This window comes from Aplysia californica, unplaced genomic scaffold (assembly GCF_000002075.1).
Source record: "Aplysia californica isolate F4 #8 unplaced genomic scaffold, AplCal3.0 scaffold00017, whole genome shotgun sequence".
NCBI lineage: Eukaryota > Metazoa > Mollusca > Gastropoda > Aplysiida > Aplysiidae > Aplysia > Aplysia californica.
This window is the reverse complement of record NW_004797287.1, coordinates 19,427-44,791: the sequence shown is the minus strand read 5'-3', so window position 1 is coordinate 44,791 and position 25,365 is coordinate 19,427. Positions and strand designations below refer to the sequence as shown.

The 25,365-nt window shown below is 41.8% G+C and overlaps 4 protein-coding genes and 1 long non-coding RNA gene across 5 annotated transcripts; 3 read left to right on the top strand and 2 right to left on the bottom strand.

Moving 5' to 3' along the window:
• Positions 1-1,633: 1,633 nt before the first annotated feature.
• LOC101857078 lies at positions 1,634-6,153 on the top strand (the record flags this gene model as incomplete). The annotated part of the gene is given in 3 exon segments (XM_005090450.3): positions 1,634-1,804; positions 3,529-3,614; positions 5,928-6,153. Coding segments are annotated over 3 exon segments (312 nt in total). The 3' UTR covers positions 6,014-6,153.
• A 3,110-nt stretch (positions 6,154-9,263) lies between these two features.
• On the bottom strand, positions 9,264-11,007 carry LOC118478230. The gene is made up of 2 exons (XR_004858902.1): positions 10,295-11,007; positions 9,264-10,224 (listed from the first exon to the last, which is right to left on the bottom strand). It is a non-coding gene; the product is annotated as an uncharacterized LOC118478230 (long non-coding RNA).
• Positions 11,008-11,748: 741 nt separating this feature from the next.
• LOC106012625 lies at positions 11,749-13,801 on the top strand. The gene is made up of 4 exons (XM_013086130.1): positions 11,749-11,762; positions 12,721-12,783; positions 13,115-13,308; positions 13,494-13,801. Exons 1-4 carry the CDS (start codon positions 11,749-11,751, stop codon positions 13,799-13,801), a joined length of 579 nt encoding a protein of 192 aa, XP_012941584.1.
• Positions 13,802-13,959: 158 nt separating this feature from the next.
• Positions 13,960-14,442, top strand: LOC101862007 (piggyBac transposable element-derived protein 4). The gene has a single exon (XM_005090471.1). It carries the CDS (start codon positions 13,960-13,962, stop codon positions 14,440-14,442), a length of 483 nt encoding a protein of 160 aa, XP_005090528.1.
• Positions 14,443-15,530: 1,088 nt separating this feature from the next.
• Positions 15,531-25,004, bottom strand: LOC101856856 (vesicle transport through interaction with t-SNAREs homolog 1A). Its single transcript, XM_005090449.3, has 8 exons — positions 24,804-25,004; positions 22,526-22,584; positions 21,674-21,784; positions 20,001-20,075; positions 19,039-19,123; positions 18,286-18,356; positions 17,869-17,930; positions 15,531-17,102 (listed from the first exon to the last, which is right to left on the bottom strand). Exons 1-8 carry the CDS (start codon positions 24,892-24,894, stop codon positions 17,012-17,014), a joined length of 645 nt encoding a protein of 214 aa, XP_005090506.1. The 5' UTR covers positions 24,895-25,004; the 3' UTR covers positions 15,531-17,011.
• Between the last annotated feature and the right edge of the window lie 361 nt (positions 25,005-25,365).

Below are 25,365 nucleotides of genomic sequence, written 5' to 3'. Positions count from 1 at the left end.
GTGGGCAATACTACTCAGGTTGACAAGCATAATGTGCTGAACCATAACTTACTGACCCCTACAGCCGCTATTTCACTAGGTCATGCCTGAAAATGGAGAATAAAAAAAACCCCAAACATCCATAGATCCACATCGAATGAGGGCTTTAATTGACCTTGAATTTCAAGACGTGTATAAAACCCTTTATAAAACACTCCATTTACATTTTTAAAAAAATAAAATCACGTGCACTTATCACTATATGGCATTGGACAGAAGGACGAGAGCTCAGCCGTTGCTGGATCGACAGCAACAACAACAACAACGTTTTATTTTAAAATGTCATGTCAAAATCCCATAAGTTGGCTACACTCATGATTAATGAACAAAAATTTAATCAGCATGACGGTCAAACTCAAAGAAAAACAATTTCGCCGTTTGATCAACATATTTAGCTTTCACTTGTCGCGTTACGCCAATCTCTATAGAAGCGTGTTCCTGACAGTTTGTCTCAGAATTAATAAGTAAAATATCCCCCCCCCCCCCCCCCTAAAAAAAGAGAAAGAAACAGCCCCAAAATATGCATATTAAATTATTGTTGGTGATTTTGCGTCCTCATCCACACATTTAGATCATTTAGGAGGCGGGTTTCGACCTTTTCTGTATGGGGCTCACAGAATTCTACACTGTGATGTGGCTAGACGGCCAGAGAACGTCAGTATAAAAACATATAGGTCTGTCCCCGTCGTTTTATGCAAGAAAAATTCTGAAATTATGCAAAATGAGCCCAAAAATGTGAAATTATACGATTCTGTTAATATTACCAAAGAATGATAAAGGAAAATAATCCGAAATTATGCAAAAAATTATCAAATTTTGCTAAATTATGCGGGGCGCATAAAACCACGGGGACGTATAGGTTATAGGCCAGCCCGGGCTGAGAGGGATGCGTGGTGTCAGCAGAAAGACACTGAGATACTCGTTCATATTTGGTCGCTTTTAAGCACAAAGTGGCTATCCCATAAAATGCTGTTTGGAAAAAAATCGAAGGTAAAGATTTTGGACCCTTGTTCAGTTTCTTTAAAATATAAGGAGAGTTTTCCCTATAACAAAACAAATATACACACCAATGAAACCAAACTTCTCCTATAGGTAGGGCAATGCCCACTTTTGGTGTAGGTCAAGATTTCTGGAAACCCCCGGAATCTGGGTTACCGCTTGTTCTTAAAAGCGACCATTTTGGACAATCATTCACAAAACAGAAGTTGCATAATATTTCATATTACAAAAGTCGTTGATTGCCTCTGTAAGCTTTAGTTTTAGTTTTAGTAAGAGTTTTATGGCACCTACAACACAATAAGGTCATATAAGTGACGAAGATTAGATGTGTTACAAGAGAGTAACAGACACAAAAAAGAAGGAGGAGAGATAAGGATGATAGATGTTTGATAGGAAAGAAGGAGCAAACTACACCAGAGCACCCACCAACCACCAACTTTAAGCTTTAGGGGGAAAAAAATGAAAACTGTGTATGAGTAACGAAGTTATACCTCTTTTTTTTTTTAAAGTGCCTCAGTGAGTTAAACTTGAAGGAAAGAGATTGTGAATGGAAGGTCCTTGACTTGAATTTTAAATTCTAACCGTAATTTCGCAGGGACGGCAGGGCGGAGTTCCAAAGTCACGTGATGCTGTGCCGGGAGACGTACCAGCCCGCCCCCTGGTGTCGGGAGCGGGAGCACAAGGTCGAGGTCAAACAGTGCACGGTCTGGGGCGCCGGCGGGAACAAACACAGCACAGAGACCAGGCCCAACAACTACAGGATCACGTATGTCCGTGGTTACATGTTATTTATTGTTATAATAATAATGATAATCATAATGATAATAATGATGACAATAATAATGATAATGATAATGGTAATTATAATGATAATAATGATGATAATAATAATGATAATGGTAATTATAATGATAATAATGATAATATTAGTAAAATGTTATAATAATAACGATAATTATAATAATAATAATAATAATGATAATAATAATAATATGATAATAATAATATTATAATATTAATACTATAATATATATTAATAATAATAATAATAATAATATTAATAATAATAACGATAATAACCGTAATAACAATAATAATAGATTGCATTTATATAGCGCTCTTTCCAATACTAGCACATTGTATTTAATCCAAAGCTCAGAGCGCTTTCCACCAATCACATGATCATTCACACAGGAGAAAGCATTTCACAGAAACGAAACAAGAAAAACCAGTTCAACCACATGAAGAGCAACTTTCACAACCGTCCATTCTTGTGTCTGGTACATGTTGTGGTTCTTATCTGTGCTCCATCTAGATCTAGTGTTATTATTCCATTGTTGTCCACACATCAACGTTAGTTTGTCTAGTGTTCTCGATAAGTTGCACTCACAGAATTCTGTGGTTGTACCTAATGAGTGATTATTATTTTCTGAAGGTTAGCCATTACACTGCCGACGCTGGTAATGCAAGCCCTCTGCAAAATGTTATATGGTCGCTTTTAATTAAGGACAAGCGGGCTAACCCAGATTTCGGGGGTTTCCAGAAATCTTGACCTACACCAAAAGTGGGCATTGCCCTACCTATAGGAGAAGTTTGGTTTCATTGGTGTGTGTGTGTGTTTGTGTGTGTGTGTGTGTGTGTGTGTGTGTGTGTGTGTGTGTGTGTGTGTGTTTGTTCGGTCATAGAGAAAACTCTCCTTGTCTTTTAAAGAAACTGTACAAGGGGCAAAAACTTTACCTTCAATTTTCTCAAAACAGCATTTCTTGGGCTTCTTTTGAGAAAATCCCTCAGAAAATCGAAGGTAAAGTTTTTGGACCCACCTTCTACCTTGTGTGTCTGTGTGTGTGTGTGTGTGTGTGTGTGTATGTGTGTGTGTGTGTGTGTGTGTGTGTGTGTGTGTGTGTGTGTGTACACAATCATCAATACCCCCCCCCTCCTCTCCCAGGTACATCGACGAACATAAGACAAGCGGCCCGCCTTCTACCCTCTGGAACATCTCTCTCTCTTTCTCTCTCTGTGTGTGTGTGTGTGTGTGTGTGTGTGTGTGTAATCGTCATTATTATTGAAGTCATACCCCCCCTCCACCACAGGTACATAGACGAGCACAAGACAAGCGGCCCCGCCTTCTACCCTCTGTGTGTGTGTGTGTGTGTGTGTGTGTGTGTGTGTGTGTGTGTGTGTGTGTGTGTGTGTGTGTATGTATGTGTGTGCAATCGTCATTATTATTGAAGTCATACCCCCCCCCCCCCAACCACAGGTACATAGACGAGCACAAGACAAGCTGCCCCGCCTTCTACCCTGTGAAACATCTCCCTCTCTCTCTCTCTCTCTCTCTCTCTCTCTCTCTCTCTCTCACACACACACACACACACACACACACACACACACTCTCTCTCTCTCTCTCTCTCACACACACACTCTCTCTCTCTCTCTCTCTCTCTGTGCAATCGTCAGTATTATTGAAGTCATATCTCCCCCCCACCCTCCCAGGTACATCGACGAACACAATACAAGCGACCCCGCCTTCTGCCCTGTGGAACATGGTGCTCTGTGTGGGATGTCTACGGGCAGACACGGTATGTGTGTGTGTGTGTGTGTGTGTGTGTGTGTGTGTGTGTGTGTGTGTGTGTGTATGTATGTATGTATGTATGTATGTATGCATGTATGTATGTATGTATGTATGTATGTATGTATGTATGTATGTATGCATGTATGTATGCGTGCGTGTGTGTTTATGTTCATGCAGGTTTCTACGCATAACGAACCTCTCCATTTTTTTGACTGACAGCAGAGTATCTACATACTTAACATACACACCTACACGTCAGTCCAGCTTATAGTACACTGTCTTTTGTACACACATAGATGTCTATACACATGTACTATAATATAACTTGCAGCCAACTCACAGCTTCTAAGTTAAACATTAACCCATCTGTTTTTTAGGGTACTTCTCTGGTTTTCATCTTCCTCTTACATAAAAATAATACACTGGGTAATAATATTATAAATGTTTCTTTTGTCGTTTTCTGTGTCTGTGTCACTGAACCTCTAAGCACCGATTCTGTCGATGCGTGCGAATCTCTTTCTCTCCCTTTGTGTGTGTGTGTTTGTGTGTGTGTGTGTGTGAGAGAGAGAGAGGGAGAGAGAGAGAGAGAGAGAATGAGAGAGAGAGAGAGAAAGAGAGAAAGAGAGAGGGAGAAAGAGCGAGAGAGAGAGAGAGAAAAAGAGAGAGAGAGAGAGAGAGAAAGAGAGAGAGAGAGAGAGAGAAAGAGAGAGAGAGAGAAAGGGGGAGGGGGCAGTGGGTAGTCTAAACAGCCGTATGCACTTCTGACAGCCGACCGCTCCGTATCCCGGACTGTAGCGAGGAGATCATCAGGAGAGAATACGCCGCTGTTTCGGGCTCTTCCTCTCTACCAAAAACACCCCTTTTTTTATTTTTTATTATAGCTGATATTAAGTTCCGTTTTCCAGTCATTTAGTTATGTTATAGATCTAGATTTCTGAAAATTGAAACATTACTCGAATATTTCACTACCCACGCAAACACTAACACTAACAAAAAGTTATGTACACGTAGATCTAGGCCAACTAGCTTTGCTGTTCCTCAACTCAACTAAGACGATGTAGTTTGTTGGCCGCCTATCGTTGGTCAATTGGTTGTTTTTTAACACAAGGGGGCTATCTCGAAAATTGCTGTCTTTGGAAAATCGAAGGTAAAGTCCCCCCCCCCCCCCCCCCACTTGTTCAGTTTCTTTAGAAGACGAGAGATTTTTCTATAACCAAATATACACACCAAAGAAACCAAACTTCTCCAATAGGTAGGGCAATGCCCACTTTTGGCGTAGGTCAAGATATCTGGAAACCCCCGAAATCTGGGTTAGCCGGCTTGTCCTTAAACGCGACCAATTTGATTGTCTGGTTTGAAGTCTGTAATGTCTTTCTCACTTTCACCGACGTCTATGGTGTGTGGAGGTTGGGCCCCCCTCCTGTCACACGCAGAAGACCTGAGTTCGATTCCCGTATGGGCAAAATCTTTATCGAGTTTCTCGGCTTTTCTCCTGGGATGTTGCACATATCCCTCTCAACCCCGGTTGGCCCCGACAAGCAAGTTCATATCCCACCTTTAAAAAAATGATCGATCTAAGTTACGTTGATGAGGGTTTCAAAAGCACCATAGATGTTTAAATTATTCTTACCCATACCTCGTGTTTTAGTGGGGCCGCTACCAAACTGTTGAACACATCCTTCAGCACTGCAAGACACACAGGGCCCTGAGACAGGAAACGTGGCCAACCCCACTGACGCTGTAAGAGAAGCGATACGGGCCGACAGATGAACTGAACAGGACGGCCCAATTTATGACAGATACCAGACTTCAAGTGTGATGCGACCGAGAAGGAGAAAAGAAGAAGAGTGGGGCCGCTTAGCAAACCTATTGTGCATTTTGTGATACAAGCACCAAACTTGGCACAGATGTACATTCACATATTTCAATCATTTTCAGATATTGGGCCACTCGGATTTCCCTCTTTATGGCCGCCATATTGGATTTCAAAATGGCGGTCATTTGAAATCTACATCCATTATTTCTCGGTCATATGCTGCTATTGGCTTCATTTTGGTGCCTAAATGTATGTACGTCTTGATTTACTATCGTACCCATACGACGTGGGGAACTCTCTGTGCCACCACTTTCCAAAGGCGAAATTTACTCGCTTTGCATAGCGGTCGGTCAAAATGATTTTTTGAGAGAAACCGAAAGTTTCAAAGAGGTCTTCGTACTAAAAGTATTCTTAAATGTGAAGAATGCCACCCCGGGGGTACGAAAGGGTGAAACAAAACAAAAAACCCATAGAAAAAGTGCGTATTTTCCTATCGCTCCCCAGGACCTCCAGATCTGAGCTGCCACATGGCAGAAATATCTCTACACAAAGATCTCTCGGGTCACTACAGCATCGATGGGCGGAGGTGAAGAAAGAAGGAAAGAAAGAAAGAAAGAAAAAGGAAAGCGATGACCTGGCTATCGTGTTCGGGGTTGTTTTTTTTTGGGGGGGGGGGTGGTGCTTTTCTTTACTAACGCGCTCAAATAAACCGTGTAACATCATCACAACAGACAAATGAGTTTATTGTGAATTTTGACTCCTGACTGTACATTAGTAAAACACTTTACGACTTTACACCTCCATCAACACTATTTAAATCATTTAGGAAGCGGGCTGTCGACACTGCCAGTCAGGGAAAATCTGGGCTGAGTTGGATATTGCATCCCAGCAGAAAGATAGAGACAGTCGATTACATCCAGTCCAACACACTATAACAGTTATCTGACTAAGGCAATCATTCTGTACCAACGCCGAGCATGGATTAAGTACATCTCCCCAGAGTACCCATCAACTATTTATCCAGTTCTGGGTAGGCCTGTAGATAAAGTACAACTCACCACAGTATCCATCAACTATCTTCCTGGGACTGGGCAAAAGGATCAGTGAAATAATATGCACAGGAGACATATTATGTCCACATACGTAACAAGCTGAAGGCCAAATCTTCAAAAGCGCACCGACGGATATCCAGTCTACGGGATAGGTGAAGGTGAATAATGTAACAAAGAACTTTCTCATCTAATTACCAAACACATCATTGAACCATTCATTCTCATCCTCACAAACTCAAAGTCACAAGTTTCTGTACAGACAACAGAAAAACGTAACACCAGACCAGGTTCCATCACATTTGCTTATATTTGATTTTTTCATGTCAATACATGGCCATAAATCACACATTGCACGTCATTATGTACAACAAGAAGAGAAAGTCACAGTCACAGACAACAGTACACAATTCTGACCACAGTCTGAGCACACGGCGGGTTCCCTCATGATGACACTGAGAGGGCGTTGCCTTCTAGAACAGGCAGATGTATGGGAAAACATGAATAAACCTGAACACTTTACAGAACTTGGAAATGATGATAACACAACAAAAAACGTTGTTAATATGTTTCCATCCACACAAACATGCTGTGATAATTTAGGAAGCAGATTGCTCTTTCCCGTTAGTTTAGTAATGTAAGGGTACTCTATGTGTCACTTAGACCCCGCAGAATGACAAAAATACAGTGGGGAGTGAGGAGTCTGCTTCTTCAAGTCAACCAAAACGCTGTTAATCCAACAACAGCTGTAGACGGATAGAAAAAAACATACAATTTTTACTGTGTCATCCGAGCAATCTCTCTAACCAAAAACACAGCTGACCTGCCTAAAGAAAATTTATCGGACCCGCAGATTTCAGTTAAAGTGGACTCCACACAGTACTCTTTCAAATTCAGAACCCATTGAAAAGACAGACATACAGATCAGATATAATTCACACAGGAAAAACCAAGTAGTTTCATTCATACATACATAGCACTGAGAAATATTGCACTAGAGGTGGGGGGATGGGGTTGGGTACACAAACAAGGGAAGGAAGGAAAATAGGAAATGAGTACAACAGTGAATCTATCTACCAGCCATGTTCTTTGCTACGTCTGAGACAGACTTTCTTCTTCTGCAGCGCCGGGACTAGTCTGGCCTGCAAAGCCCATTCATAGGTTTCTTCATCTCACCTTTTTCCCCCCATGTTCCACAGGTAGGGTCTGGAACAATATACAGTGGAACTCGGATTCAACGAAGTCGTCCGGCCTGACCTTCAATTTCGCTGAAACTGGGTTCCACTGTAGTAATTCATAGACACTAACCCTGTGCCCACCCCCTCTTTATCAGACCCTTATCTACTCTATTTCTGACGATAGACCTGTCAGTGAATGGCGGGGAGGGGGGGGGGGGAGGGGGCTATTCATTCGCTTTATGGGAGGAAAAGCTAATTCTGGAAAAAGCAGAATTGGGAGGGGGGGGGGGCCGGGGTGAAGAGATAGGAAGGAAGAGAGAGAGAGAGAGAGAGAGAGAAAGAGAAAATCTGCTCACGACATAAGGTCCAAATTCCAGCACCTGCAAATGAAAACACTACCAACCACACATTCACTACATACACAATAATACTTAGCCTACTTCTTCCCAGAGATGAACCAACAAGACAAAAGAAACATCTCAAAACTCACCAAAAATACGCCACAGTCGTGAAACCGTAATGGACAGAAACAGAATTCAAACCAAAAAACATTTTCTCCATCCATTACACTTGAGAATTTCATCAACATGGAATGTTTGTGTCCAGTCTCACAGTCATGTGTATATATTTATATATTTGTGTTGTCACAAAACAAAATGTACATGCTCATGGGTGTCTGACAGTGAGAGTGTGAGTACGTGAGTACGTGTGTGTGTGTGCAAGACAGGGAAGGAGGAATGGAGGGAGGGGGGGAGGGAAGGGGGGGGAGGGAAGAGGGGGAGAGAGAGAGAGAGAGAGAGAGAGAAGGGAGGGGGAGGGAGGGGGAGAGAGAGAGAGAGAGAGAGAGAGAGAGAGAGTGAGAGGCAGACAGACAGACAGACAGACAGACAGACAGACAGTCAGACAGACAGACAGACAGACAGACAGACAGACAGACAGACAGACAGACAGACAGACAGACAGAGTATTCATTAAATTAAAGCTCATACAAATCTCAATAAATAGAACCAAGACGTACATATACACCGTACATCAAAAAGTTGACAAAACCAACAACATACAACTCGTATTACAAGAGACAACTTGTGAATATTTTCACAGCGCTGAAGTCAAGACAAAACACTACAACCAATGCTGCAAAAGTAAAACAGTCCGTTTGTGATTCGGTCTATGAGGCTTTTCAAATCGCAGGAAGAACAAAATAACAAGGAAAACAGTCCATTCACAGGAAGTTAAATTAACAACAGACGCCCTCAACATCATACATTAATAGCCTTGCCACACTGCAAACACCCCCCCCCCCCCATCTACACACCAGCATGGGAATCAGAAGAAAACCCTACAACTCAATACATTTAGCACACACAAACATTTTTTCAGAAAAAATCAGCACTTCTTGGCATATGAGATAATTAGAGAAGCGTTCTTTCGAGACAATTGTTGGGCGAGGGCTTCACCGTCAACTTGTGTCGTGTCATCTCGAGAGGAACCGAATTTAGACCAACAAAAAAACAGAGAACATCAACAGTGTAGACACTTCACCAAAAGTCACAGGTTATGCTTACAACAGCAAACATCAACACCAGACAAGCAGTCTGCTTCTTCTTCTTTTCTCCTCCTACCCCTGCCCGAGCTTGGGGAGTAACTAACTGCAACATGTCCCTCCTACAGGGCAGATGATTTTTCACATTTCAAAATTTACCCGTCGACAACGAGGCAAAAAACAAAAGTTTTTGTTGACATTCTCCCTCCGAGACTTAACACTGACAACACACTCTACGGAACATTACAGTAACTGCAGCAAACATGTACATATCCCTACATGGCATGCTGGATCAACAACAACAACAACACACATTCACAGAACATTCGCCGTATTCCCCACAAACGTCTGCACTGACGGACAAACAGACCTCCTGCACACATCACAGCATTCTCAAGGAATGAGCGTAGAGCGTACAGCTTTAACGCCCCTGTCAACACTATTATATTATATAAATGTTATTAAATGAGCGGGACCTCCTGGTTTAACGTCTGTCTCTGACAGGACCAACCCAAATGGGTGAAAAACCTTCAAAACTCCACAAAATGACCTGAATTTAAGAATGCCCAGTCTGGGATTCGAACCCTGGACCATCTGCTCGGAAGTTCAGCATGATATCAATTGAGCTAACGGAGCACCCCTGAAGGAATGAGATCTTCGGAGTAAATAAGGAAATGAAACAGTCCCCCCCCCCCCCCCCCCCCAAACAAATATATAAGTGCAACAAAGTGAAGTTCTGAATATACGCGTACAAGAACCCTCACACGTATATATATATATATGTCTAATGTTGGGCCATATCCATTAGCACATGCTCACACACACACCTCACACATATATATATATATATATGTCTAATGTTGGGCCATATCCATTAGCACATGCTCACACACACACCTCACACATATATATATATGTCTAATGTTGGGCCATATCCATTAGCACATGCTCACACACACACCTCACACATATATATATATATATATGTCTAATGTTGGGCCATATCCATTAGCACATGCTCACACACACACCTCACACATATATATATATATATATGTCTAATGTTGGGCCATATCCATTAGCACATGCTCACACACACACCTCACACACCACTGAGTGAACACTCTAGGAATAATATCATAACATATGTAAGCATCTTTATACTCTCCACTCTCACAGAATAGCATAATTAATGTTTTTAAAAAAAATAAAAAGGATTTCCAGCCAACACATTAGAAACAGTAAGATTCCAGCAAACACATTTGATTCAATGAGAGCAACTACAACATAAGACAAAGGAATAACACTTGAAGGTAACAGGCAGAGCCATAACACGACCTCTGTGCTTTCTTGTCCTATCTCCATTTTTTTAACATTGAAAATGTGACTTCTTCTTAAGCTCACTCTTTGTTATGAACTGTTTTCACTGTTATTAGAAATGGAGATAGGACAAGAAAGCACTGAGGTCGCGATAAGGTTTAACCAACTAACCGTAAATACAGGCAGATCAGCACACCACTTTAGGAAAGGGAAAGATGCCGCTATCAATCTGCTGCAAGTTGTGGCATTTGTGATCACGGCAAATTGCTGCAAGGATTTCCTTTCCTTCTTTTACCATGCTAGCAACTTCAGGTGATATGCACTAGATCAAATACCACACATGGAAGCTAAATCTGAACGAGAAGACATCCGTGTGAGATATTGCACGATAAGAGGGGTGGCACATCCTGCTAGATAAGCAAGAAAGAAAAATTTAGAGGAACATGATGTTTTTTAAGAGTTTTTGTAAGGTTTTACGGTGCTCACAACTGCTTAAGATCATATGAGCACCAAGGGGCGGATGTTAACAGAGAAGTCCAAATGTGGAATCAGACTTACTCTGCTCACCTCTCTAGCCTCACCAGCACAAAGTCTGCTTCGACTATCAAGGCACCCCGGAAATGAAGATACACATAATCCAAGTAACAAAACAAACTGAGGTTTCCACATGCAAGATGTTGCTAGAGGGACAGTAGAGAAAAGCTTTGGTGTTATTGTCCATGTAAGTAGAACAAAACAATGCAACAATTTCATATTTTTCAACAATGTGGGTCTGTTTTAAAAAAATTTTTACACTCCCATCCAGACAATTTAGATCATTTAAGAGGAAGATTTCAACCCTGCCTTTCAGGGCCAACCCGGCTGAGAAGGATACATCATCCGATCATCACAGCAGAAAGACCCCAACACATGTTGGCCTACTAGATATAAACTCTCCCCACCCAGGAATTGAACTCAGGTCGCCTGCATGTGACAGCGAAGTGCCAAACCGCTACATCAAAGACACCGGAGCAATGTACCGAAACCAGACATTCTCCACTTACACGTTGCCCACATTCACATTCTCTACATACACACATACACATTCTCCACACACTCAAGAACAAACGATTCGATATGGCAGATGGCTGATATTGATATCTATTGGCCTTTGTCTTGCAAGTCAAGTTAAGGAGGTCATGTGCATAAGATTGAGAGTAAGTGTCAGTTCTGAATGTGTAGAGATCACCTGCAAAATGGAGATGTCTTGGTAAAGTTCTGTAGAACCTGCTGTAATGACCACCTGTCCAAGACAATCACCTGTCCAAGACAATCACCTGTCCAAACAACCACTTCTCTCTTCCCCTCTTGGGTTTTTACTATATGTGAGACATCGTGGTGACATCAGGCGCTCGTCAAAACAAGGAAAGAAAAGAAACTGACGTTTTTCTGCAGGTTTGGGAATTTTTATGGAATTTTGGTATTTTGGCTTTACACCTTTCATGCCCATGAAAAAACAGCAGCTTATAGGTCAAGATCTGGAACTACTAGGACCCAAGATACAACTAGATCTAGATCTAGATCATCATCTCGATGCAGCAGTCCAGGCTGTTTATCTCAGAACATCTAGACTGAGAATGACAAAATATTGAGGATCAATCAGCATAATCTCATCATATGTTTTCTTTCAATAATTCATTGTCAGCGTTGACAGTTTTATTTGTTTACATAGGGACTTGTTCTTGTTGTCCTTGTTTTTTCTTTAGTGTCTAGTTGATTGTTGTGAAAGCCACGGTGCTTGTATCGGTGCTTGTTTTACTGACAAGGTGTACGATCCAACATTTTGTTTTTGGCTAACATTTTGGTCAGTAAAAACTATGTTTGAGCACCTGGCAAACGGAAAAAGGTCTTCGCGCATGAGTAACTAGCACGGGCGCCAGTCTTGAGTGAGATAACCTAGTGAAAGGACGGGAGTGAAGTGGTCTCGACGTGGACGACAGGATTGGGGGGCCCCTTTCATCGACAGACGACATCGACAAGGCAAGAAAGACTTTCAAGTAAATCTTACAGGGGCATGTCTGCATTGTGTATGACACTATGGATGGACTACTGGGATTGCTTTTTTTTTTTTCAGCAGCAGCGTTTGGACTTTATTTATATTACCAAAAGTACTCGACTTTCTTCATAATTTCCGAGTGAGTGCCTGACAGTGACGTGCTGTCTACTAGCACAGGCAGACGAGAGGGAGAGGAAGAGGGAGGGGGAGAGGAAGAGGGTGTGGCAGAGGAAGAGTTAGTTTTAGCTTTAGTAAAGGTTTTGAGGTGCTCGCATCTGCATAAGGTCATATGAGCACCAGAAGATTAGAGGTGTTACAAGAGAGCAACAAACAAAAACGAAGAAAGAAAGAAAAGAACGATAGATGTTTCATAGGAAAGAAGAAGCAGACCACACCAGAGCACCCGCCAACCACCCATGGAGAGGAAGAGGGAGGGGGAGAAGTCAAAGAGTGTGGCAAAGGAATGTTACTTTTCATCCGGACATTCCCGGAGTTTGACGACAACACTGAAGTGAAGACAGATGTCACAGGATTCAAACCTGTGAAGTTTTCTCGTTATTCCTTAGAACTGAAGTCTTGCTCAACATATTTGTAACTCAGACAAACAAGTACGCTCAGGAGTTCATATCATCGTCGACCTTGAAGCCAGCGTCCTGTTTCCGGCAGTGGACAGAGACGAACATTCATGAGATGAGGACATTCCTTGTTCTCCTTCTGCTGATGGGGATTGTAAAGACGCCTGACCTCAACTCACACTGGAGTACAGACTGTAACAGACCCTCTAGTCGGAACCTCGGTCTTCCCTGCTGTCATGTCACGGGACAGCTTTCTTCTCCTTCTAAAGTTCTGGCGTATGAACGACAATGACAACATGCCACCAGCCAGCCAGAGACCGGCTTTTCAAGATACGCTCGGTGCTTGATCATCTGTTCTTGATGTTTTAAGAAGTGTTCCAGCCAGGGGAGAATATCGCAATCGACGAATCCCTGTTGCTGCGGAAAGGCCGCCTCGTCTTCAAGCAGTACATCCCCTTGAAGAGAGCAACGTTTGGAATCAAATCCATTTTACTCTTTAACAACAGTGGCTACACATCTCGTTTCCGAGTGTACACAGGTAAGGATGAATACACGACCGACATTGACGACCCTCCGCCCCCCGACACTCAACATTTGGGACGCTCAGGACAGGAAGTGTTTTACCTGATGTTACCATTGCTCAACAAAGGTTGTGGACAACTGGTATACCTCTGTTGATCTTTTTGAGCTACTGCACAGCCATGACACTTCTTGCTGTGGAACTCTGCGATCTAACAGAACCCCGCCGTGTTTGTATCAGCTACAGGTCGCTGGGGGGGAGACAGAGGGCTGCATCGGCGGGAAACTGCTGGCACAAAAGTTCGTCGACAAGCGTGATGTGTACATGCTGTCGACATGTCATGAACCTTTTCAAGATCCGCCACGTGCTTGATCATCTATTCTTGAAGTTCCAAGAAGTGTTCCAGCCAGGGGAGAATATCGCAATCGACGAATCCCTGTTGCTGCGGAAAGGCCGCCTCATCTTCAAGCAGTACATCCCCTTGAAGAGAGCAACGTTTGGAATCAAATCCTTTTTACTCAGCGACAACAGTGGTTACACATTTCATTTCCAAGTGTACACAGGTAAGGATGAATACACGACCGACATTGATGACCTGCCCCTTAACACTCAACTTTCGGGACGCTCAGGACAGGAAGTGTTTTACCAGATGTTACCATTGCTCAACAAAGGTCACCGTCGGTTTGTGGATTACTGGTATACGTCGGTTGATCTTTTTGAGCTGCTGCACAGCCATGGCATTTCTTGCTGTGGAACTCTGCGATCCAACAGAACCCCGCCGCGTTTTAGTTTGTTTTAGTAGAGGTTTTACGGCGCTCGCAACTTCATAAGGTCATATGAGCACCAGAAGATTAGAGGTGTTATAAGAGAGTTAAAACATAAAAAAGAAGGAGGGGAGATAAAAATAGATTTTTGATAGGAAAGAAAAAGCAAACCACACCAGAGCACCCGCCAACCCGCCGTTTTTGCGCCAGCTACAGGTTGCAAAGGAGGAGACGGAGGGCTGCGTTAGTGGGAAACTACTGACACAAAAGTTCGCCGACAAGCGCCATGTGTACATGCTGTCGACATGTCATGAACAAGGGTCCAGCGGCAATGACAGGAAACCACCAGCGATTCTTGATTACAACAGCCACAGGGGAGCAGTTGATCGCCATGATCAAATGCTCCAACCGTATGACGCAACCCGTGAATCAATCAAGTGGTACAAGAAGTTGAGCGTGCGTTTTCTGCAAATTGCCCCCCCTCAATGTCCACATAGTCTAAAAAAAAAATCTGGGCAGAGCTCAACCTTTCTCGAATTCCAGAAGGACGTCATCTCAGCCATGTTGTTTGAGGGAAACAATGCACCTGAAGTCACAGATGACCACAGTGTTCGGCTTACAGGACGCCACTGAGGACCACAGTGTTGGGCTTACGGGACGCTAGAGACGACCAAAGTGTTTGGCTTATGGGACGCTACAGACGACCACAGTGTTCGGCTTACGGGACGTCACTTCATGGATGTCGTACCAGCAGAGAACTCTCTAAAGAAAAGGCCCCAGAAGAGGTGCTGTGTGTGCTGAGAGGAGGGGGTGAGGAAGGACAGCTGCTACTACTGCCCTGATTGTCCGAGTTAGCCAGACCTGTGTTACAGACAGTACCACACAGAACCCTTTCACTGGCGCAACTGATTCTGAAGGGCTTTATTTTCCATCTTTTTTTTTTTCTAGTAACTCTTTAGTTTTAGTAGAGGTTTTACGGCGCTCGCAACGGCAAAAGGTCATATGTGCGCCAGAAGATTAGAGGTGTTTCAAGAGAGTAACAAAAGAAGGAGGAGAGATAAGGACCGTATAGTAACCCTGTCGTGACAGTGTTGTGTTTTAATTCATCTTCATTATTATATTATGTGTTGTCTATACATGGGATTTTCAAGTTGGATTGTGCCTTTTTCTTAGATTACTACAAGTATTCATTGTTGGAGGTAGCTGCAGTGACATCATCAAGAATAAGGTAATCTTCCCCTTCAGTTTTCAAAGCCAGTAGTTTACACATGAATCAATTAATATCACTTCCAAGGGAAGGGCTGAAAACTGCTTTCATTTTTCTTTCATTTGATGTTTACTTTTATAGGTGTATCTTGTCAATTATATAGGAGTCACAGCCTCATAACCTGTCCCCGTGGTTTTATGCACCCTGCATAATTTAGCAAAATTTGATCTCATTTTTTTGCATAATTTCTGATAATTTTCCTTTATCATACTTGGTTAAAATTAACAGAATCGCATAATTTCACATTCTTGGGCTCAGTTTGCATAATTTCAGAACTTTTCTGGCATAAAACGATGGGAACAGCATAACACAGGTGACCTGTCAGAGAGTGGGTGGGCGGACATTTTTCCGGCACAGGGCAGGGGAAGACTGGGAGCAGTGAAGGGGTTAAACGGAAAACGAGAATACTTATCGTTGTTCTTTTGAAAATAACGGAAATAAAGGAGAAATAGAATCCCTGAGATATGCTAAGACTTGTCTACAAGTGACATCTCGACACTTAATTCCTTTTATGCACATGACCTTCACCTTCCCTCTCAATGCTCCTTCTGGCAGTGTTTTTGCTGTGGTTGTGGTCTGTGGGATTTGAACATTATCAGCGTCACACTCTCTGGTCCAAGCACAGATGTCAAACACACTTATGTACATACTAACACAGTCACCTGTACACACTGACACACATTCATCTATACACACTGAGACACAGTCAACTGTACACACTGACACACATTCACCTATACACACTGAGACACATTCACCTGTACACACTGATATACATTCCCCTACATAATCTCGACCAGCAGTTCAAATGTACTACGCCCAGATTTTGAACTTTTTTTCCCCCACTAGCACTTTCTTACTCTGTGGTATCTGCTACATGTGCCTAACAAATGTTTTGTCAAAATACAAATTCAAATTACTTGAAAAATCAAAACAAACATGACGCATACAGTAGGTACAATTTTTTCTCTCTGAAACATGAGTTTTTCATTCTCTCTTCTGAAAAAGTCGGCATTTATATAACCTATTTGTGTTGCAAGAGCCATAAAATTTTGATTGAACCAATAACTCTCCTGAAAAATGTAGCTCTCTGGGATGAGAACAAATGAACAGCTTGCCGACGATATCATATCTCTTCTCTTGTCTCTCTTATCTTATATAACCCTCCACCTAACCCCTGAGCTGACACACACCCAGCCGTGCTGCGACACGCCCAAAATACTTGTTACAGGAAGTGTGTAGCGCAGATGTGGGCCACCCACAAGGCTAAGAGCGTACAGATGTGTGACGGACAAACTTGCTGCGAGTTCTGCGTTGTGCTGGATCCCAACCAGACGTCATGAGCGCACCATGAAGTAGATGGCAAGGATGATGGCAATTAACACGATAAGACCGACGCCGAGGAGCATCACTCTGTTCTGTATAATTCTGCCGACAAATTAGGACAAAAAAATAAATTAGGCTATTTCATCGAGAAAAAGTCTAGAAATGGTAACAAAGTCTATGATTTTGCACAAAGATTTTTTTTTTCAAATGAACTTCAAGCAAAACCAAACTTTTTATAATTCAAAACTAATGATAAACAAAATATCAAGCCACCCAAAGCTTGAGTTTGGTTCAGAAAAGCAACTAATAATTCTGCATGAGGCAAGAATAATTACCGCAAACTTGAAGCAAGACAAAACAGTTTTTCAATACTATCTGAGTACAGTACCTATAAAGTAAAAACGAGAGCCAGGGCTGCAAATTTTCTTACCATTCGTACAAAATTGAAACAACGTATTTCATTTTGTACATAAAACATGATGTAATAACTCTATACGACTACGTCACCTTCATTGCACTGACACAACACCCCCTCCCCTTTCTAAAAAAAAAGAAGTACAACACCAAGAAGTGGAAGGAACACAAATGAAACAGAAACCTTCAATAACTTTGCAAAAAGAACAAAAACAATAAATGAAACAACGAAAAATAATACCAAATGTGTTCAATTTGCCAAAATAAAATTTATAAAGAGCACAAACTAACAAAAGAAATGAAACAACGAAAAATAATACCAAATATGTTCAATTTACCCAAATAAAATTTCTAAAAAGCACAAACTAAACCAAAATGTGTTTGATTTAACAAAATAAAGTTTCTAAAAAGCACAAACTCAACACAGCAGAAACATTGTTGCTGAAGCGCTCACCTCTGCATCATGCCAGACAAGACACGGGAACTTTTGCCCAGAGCTGAATCCATTTCTTGAAGCTGCAACAGACAAAATCAGGAAATTTATAAAAACTAGAGTCATTGAAATACAGCCAATCATGGTCATCAGTTTGGGATAAACCAGCATGAATAACTGTAGGCTCGCAGTTTCAATTTTGGATTGGTGATGCTGCACAGACATTTTAATTTTAAGTAATTGATAATAAGACTTTCAATCCTTGAGTCTATTTTTTTTTTTAATCTCTTTTTCTTTGTTTTTGTAAGGATTTACGGGGATCTCTATTTTCACTTTTTCATACAGACAGCAAATCAAAACGAGAAACAAGAGCCTATTCTGCAACTAAACAGTTGTATACAACAAATCCTAGTCGAAAAGAAATCCCTTTTCACTTACCCGTCCCCGGGAGCGATTGATGGCCTGTCTTTGGGAATGTAAATCTTCCATCACTTGGGCACCAAGCTGCTCTGTTGACCAGAAAAATAACAATCGGCAAAAAATTAGTGAACTAGTCATCATTAAGTTTGAGTAAAGAGAAGCACATCGACACAATAACGGTCATATAGTGCGGGGAAGAAGCAAGAAAGATAGACAGAAACAACAGAAGGAAAGAAAAGCAGCAGGAAGTACTAGTGGTACCTTCTAAAAACTTGTGTTCTTTGATAGGAAAATTTGGCTCTTTGGCTTGGGTTAAGGCGTTTGTCTCGAAGGCTAAAGTGCTCCATTCAATATCTGATAGACGGCATAGGCATGTCTGGCTTCAAACCCCTGATCACAGCACAGGGCAGATCCTTGAGGGGAAGGCACACAACATGGCAAGTTCCCTGCCCATGGGTTCATTACTTTACAGGCATCAAAGATTTTGAAAGTGGTAGAAAAGCAAGCCTACCCAGAGGGCAGTACAAGCAAAATTCTAAACTGTCCTCATTCTCAAAATCTTCCGTTTTTTCAGGCCTTCCTCTTTTTCTCTTTCTTTGAGTATTTCATCTATTAGCTTGGTGGGTAATATTCGTTTTTGATTTTCTCAAAGAGTGTTCAATCCATTTCCATTTTCCCTTTCTGATATCCATATCTCGGAGGAATGCAGACATCTGTCTATCCCTATGATCAAGTGGAAAAATACAGAAGAAAAAAAGGAATTGACCGTACCTGTTTCCACAGTGATTCGATAGCCATGGTCGAGTCGTCGAGATGTTCGCTCCAGGGTCTCTGTGTTGTCCAGCAACCGGGCTCTCTACAAAATACAAAGATCAACAAAAGTGTGAAATATATCAGTGAAACGTTTCTGGGTACATCAAGGGCAAGACAATATGATCACGGCCATAAGGATTTGATGATGACAGTTATTATACTGAAAAGAATTATACGAAAGAACAGACCAACCCAGAGTGCAGACTCCAATGTGACCAGCCCAACAGTTAGCAAACCCACAAACACACACATGCAGTCCACACACACATAAGTCACACATACCAACAAACACTTATACTACACAACACTATATCAACGTATCACAACCCCCACACACATACCACACAGCACTATGACAATGTGAAAAAACCCACATATCCACAAACACACATGACACAGCACTATGACAACATAGCACTGTCCACACACACACTCACACGACACAGCACTATGACAACATAGCACTGTCCACACACACACCCACACAACACAGCACTATGACAACATAGCACAGTCCACACACACACCCACACAACACAGCACTATGACAACATAGCACAGTCCACACACACACCCAAACAACACTATGACAACATAGCACAGTCCACCCACACACCCACACAACACAGCACTATGACAACATAGCACAGTCCACACACACACCCACACGGCACAGCATTATGACAATGTGAACCCCCCCCCCCCCACACACACACACACACACACACACACACACACACACAAATACACACACACACACACCCCCACACACACACACACCACACAGCACTATGACAATGTGAAACACCAAACACACACACACACCCACACGACACAGCACTATGACAACATAGCACAGTTCACAACCTGTTCCCACAAACACATCCACCAGACACACACACAGGCCGCCCACAACTCACCTGGTCCTCCGAGTCGTGAGTGTCGTCACCAAGAAGCTCATCTCTGTTGGCATCAATGCCCAGCTTGGCTCGTTTCTGAAAGAAAGAAAGAGAAAAAAAATTAGAACAAGACAGCAATCCACTTACCAGAACACAGAAAGAGATCAATTTTTCAAGTCCAGTCTGGACATAACAAGACCAGTGTTTTTACAATCTTACGTCAGAATTTAAATTTTGCTTCGATTGGAAGTTAAAGCCACTAGAAAAACATTGATTCAAAGCATTACAGCAGAGTATAGAGAGCTAAAATTGTTTGTCCTTATAAAGCCCAAATATAAGAAATAACATTTGCCAGTTTATATTATCTACGTGCAAAGCCAGAAATTAGGAAAACACTTTTGGACAAGAGCAATAAAAACACATATCCTGTAGCACTAAAACATTCTGCCCTTGAAACAATTGATTCCTATCCACCAACATGGATCCACTCATACACTGATGGATCTGCCTTTAAGGCAACAATCAACGCTGGATATGGGTCAGTGATCAACTTGCCCAGTGGGGAAAAAAAAGAAGTCTTCAACTCCAGCGGGTCTTTCTGCTCCAATTTCATTGCCGAACAACAGGCTATCACCAACACAGCAAACTACATCAAGTACTTGTTTGACACTAACCCACTTGCTACCACAGACATCATTATATTTACAGACAGCCTTTCAACACTAGAGACACTTGAGAGTGGGACTGATGTGAACAAAGATATATTGCATTTGATTTGGAGTCTACATAACTTGATAAGTAGGCACCACGTCAGAGTAGTCCTACAATGGATTCCTGCCCACACTGGGATACCGGGAAATGAAAGAGCTGATGCTCTGGCAAAGAAAGGAGCTAGTCTCCCTCAGCCTGAAATTCCTACGAATTACACCACCTGCTGCCAAATGATCAAGTCAAACCTCAAGGAAGAGTGGATGAATGATTGGGCCACAGGTACGACAGGAAGAAGGATGTATGGCCACATGAATAAACCACTGATCCAATCAATGAGTTGAGGAGGGGAGATCAATCCATAATCTTCCAACTTAGAACACAACATGTACCCCTCAACCAACATCTCAACCGAATTGGAGTAAAGCAGTCTGCTGCCTGCTCACTATGTGACTACCCCTCAGAGACAGTGGAACATCATCTGTTTTCCTGTAGAAAACTAACTGATTTAAGGGGATGTTTTCTTCCCAAGCTACCCCACACATCTAATTGCCTCTACTCCTCAAGACAACAATTAGAACAAACATGCAGCTATTACCGAATGGCATCATGCAGAAGAGTTAACGCTCAGATGCTACTGGATCGCTAACAACAACAACAACATATTATCTACGTACAACTGCCATCATGTCATTGTAAAACATGTTCATCTTAGGATACTACCAAAAAGTCATGTCTTTCTTTTTCGATTACCCCTTCGAACTAGAGTGTGTGAGTGTGTCTGTGTGTGTGTGTGTGCGTATGAATAAACGTATGTGGGTGTAATTACTTCAGTGTTTGATGAGCATAGATTAATTCTTCAAAGCATTTACAGTATTATTCATATTTAAAAATTTATACTAGCATTTACGATATGAAATGCACTTGAAGCTGTGTTTAAGTTAGAGTATACATCATAAAAATGATGACATGATCATTCTACCCACCAGGTCAGCCTGCAGTTTGGTGAGTTCAATCTTGAAGCTTTTGACCCGCGTGTGGTACTTCTGCCTCTCCTTGGGCTCCTGCTCCTTCACCTCCAACTCCATCTGCTCCAACTGAGGACAACACGTGCATAAACGCTTTCATTTTTAGTTTTAGTAAGTGTTTGTAAACAAATAAGTTCATGATATAAGTGCCGAAGATTAGAGGTGTTACAAGAGAGTAGCAAACACAAAAAAGAAGGAGGGGAGATAAGGACGATAGATGTTTGATAGGAAAGAAGAAGCAAACCACACCAGAGCACCCGCCAACCACCCACAGCCTTTCATTTGAATGCTAACAGAAATGCAACACGCTGCAATGACCCCCGACTCATCAGTGCAATGACCCCCGACTCATCATTGCAATGACCCCCGACTCATCATTGCAATGACCCCCGACTCATCATGCAACTGTCTCAAAGAACCTGTGACAACATTATATCGTAACATATTAACTATTCAACTAAGACTCAATAGAACAGTATAAGTATCACACAAAATAAATATACCCAAAAAGATACATTCTGTAGTTTGTAGCGTTGACATGGTAACCTTTTATACTATTTTACAAAAAGAACAAAACAATACAATCGAATATTGACTAAAACAAAAATTATACAACTCAATGCATGTTACTATACAGGATGATACTGAGTATATTTCCTCTAAAGCCATTAGGGCAGTCAGTTCCCGTCAAAACATTGAATTTAATCTGACTACAGAAATTTCAAAATGGAGAAAATAATGCTCTCATATACATAATGGATTTCTTTGCTCTTTACACAGCCCAAATCATTACCGAAGCATACTACTCACCAACTCATGAGCTTCATCGAACAGCTTTTCCGCCTGTTTGACATAGTTCTGCTTTTCGCCTGAAATACAAAGAAAACCCCGTATATTTTTAACTTTAACCTTTTGAATTAGTTGTTTTTATTTAAATTTTAAACAAGAGAAAAGAAAAAAAATGCTCTCAACTTTTCAAAAATCCTTTGTTTTATAACATGGAAGAGCCAAACAAGGGCATTCTTCGGGAGAAGTGGTCCCGGCCTAACTCCATAGAAATCTATACACAAAATTGGAAACAAAAATGAAAGTTGGGTAAAAAAGCTTACCAAGTTGTTAGGGTGAAAAAGCCACGGGTAAATTTATAGAAAGGGTACACAAATCTATTTTCGACTATTTCCCCCCACTATTTTAACGTTTTTTAGTGTGCTGAGAACAATTTTGGCACCATAAACGGTCACAAACCATTTTTTGGGTTAATACTAAACCACTTTCGTGTTTTGTTTCCCATTGTGTGCATATTGTATAAATTTCTATGGAGTTAGGCCGGGACCACTTCTCCTGAAGAGAGCCCAAACATGCTCTAATAGCCATCTGTCAATAACAATTATAATAGACCTCTGTGTAAATGACTACTTTCCATGTTCCCCCTTGTCTTAAAAAAATTATACCATTGTCCATGACTTTCACCTGTCTAAGTCTAAGACAACCACTTTTTCCTTTACAACGGACTGTTTCTTGGACAATTCAACAGTTGAAATTGTCCAAGATACGATGGCTATTAGAGCATATTTGACTTCTTTGTTGCTGAGTTCAGCACATTTCCACAGGGAATACAGTAAGGGTTGACTATGGCAATCAAAGTAGAAATTGGAGGGGAAAACTTCATACACCGCAGTGCAGTCTTCAGCAAGTAGCAGCCTAAATGACTACATGTGAGAAGAAAATATAGACAAAATTTTAAGACCTAACGAGTCTAAGACAAAAATGTAAGTTAGATCTATTAGGCGGTATGGAAGGACTTCCGTAATGAGCGACCACCCCAACAAACACACAACAAAGAAGACAACTTGCCCTAACCCGTAACCTAACCCTAACCCACATTCAAACCCAAATCATAATCATCTATCCAGGCATATTTATAGTGGTCGCTCGTTGCGGAATTCCTCCTGACGTTACACTGTCTACACTATTAGCTCTACAGACTGTAGTAACTGTAACTGTAAGGTTACTAGATCTAGTATGGGGAGGACTTCCGTAACGAGGGACCACTATGGGACAGTAGAGCAGAGGGGGGAGGACTTCCGTAACGAGCGACCACGATGAGACAGCAGAACTGAGGGCTAGGGGTAGGAGTAGATCTAGGGGGAGGGGTAGGGGTAGGGGTAGGGGTAGGGTTAGCCCTCTTCTTTATTTATTGTGTTTGATGGGGCGGTCGCTCGTTACGGAAGTCCTTCCGCAGACGGGTAGGGGGTAGGGGGCAGGGGTAGGGGTAAGACAGAGGGGGAGGACTTCCGTAACGAGCGACCACTATGAGACAGAGCAGAATTGAGGGCTAGGGGTAGGGGTAGGGTTAGGGGTAGGGGTAGGGTTAGGGTTAGGCCTCTTCTTTATTGTGTTTGATGCGGTGGTCGCTCATTACGGAAGTCCTTCCGACAGAGGTTTAGGTTTGGGGTAGGGTTAGGGTTTGGGGAATGTTAGGGTTAGGGTTCGGTCTCTTTATTATGGCTCCGCTTTATTATTGTGTTTGTTGGGGTGGTCACTCGTTACGGAAGTGTCGGAAGTCCTTCCCTGGTTTAATTTAAATTTAAAATGAGAACAGTGTTGGTAGTTAGGTGATCTTATACTTTAGCACGTTTAATTCCCAAAAGTCTACCTAATCCCCGACTCAGACCTTCAAAACTTAGAACTGGGCCTAAAAATGTGCAAACTACCGTAATTTTGTCATGGACAGATCGTATAACAGTGGTTTTCAGTCTTCCATCATTATTTTGGAAGCCATTGAGTATAATCTTGATGACATAGAATTTTGATCCAGATCTGATAGTGGTCGCTCGTTTCGGAAGTCCTCAATTGAAGAATTTAACGTGCTTAAAGTATAAGATCACCGGTAGTTACTTTACTTGGTAGTGTACAGTTGTCAGTTTTTAAACCATGTCTATACTGATTAGTGATACAGCCACAATGTACTATAAATTGTACAGGACAGGGTAACGATAGCAGTCGCCTGAACCTGGACTGTTTGGTCGTGGTAAAAATTAACAGTGCAAAGTTAAAAAGTAAATAAACGACAAAAAGACTTGTTTACCTCCAAATGACGTGGCAACCTTTCCGATGTTGTGAGTGATGTCAGATGTCACAGACGAATACTGTTGTTCATAGCTTTGAATGAGACTCATTGTGTCCTTGTTGTCTTCGTCTGTGACGACACTGACAAAAGAGGTAAAGGAAAAGGATCGATGTTGATATTGAGAGTTGAGTTGATGTATGACAACCGGAAGTGCCTTACACACTTGCCACTTGCCAGAGAATAGAGAAGCGCACAGGATTAGGCTTAAAAAAACAACCAAAGGCTTTTTTAATCGCACTTGATTGCAACATGTTTTGTTTTCTCTTTTTAAAGAAAAAACAACATATATTCCAGTGAGTGGGCTTTTTAAATAACAGTGCTGTTTTATTTGTTGTGTGCCTTCTATCTATGTGGTGCAGACAAATCAAGAAAAGTACACAAATTTTCCCAACACTCAAATTAATTTCACATTTTAGAAGCAAAATCACGCTCGGCACAACTTTAAAATGTATTCATTATGATAATGAAAACAAAATGTAATGAATGTTTGGTCCGTATGGCGAAATACAATTAGAAAGAG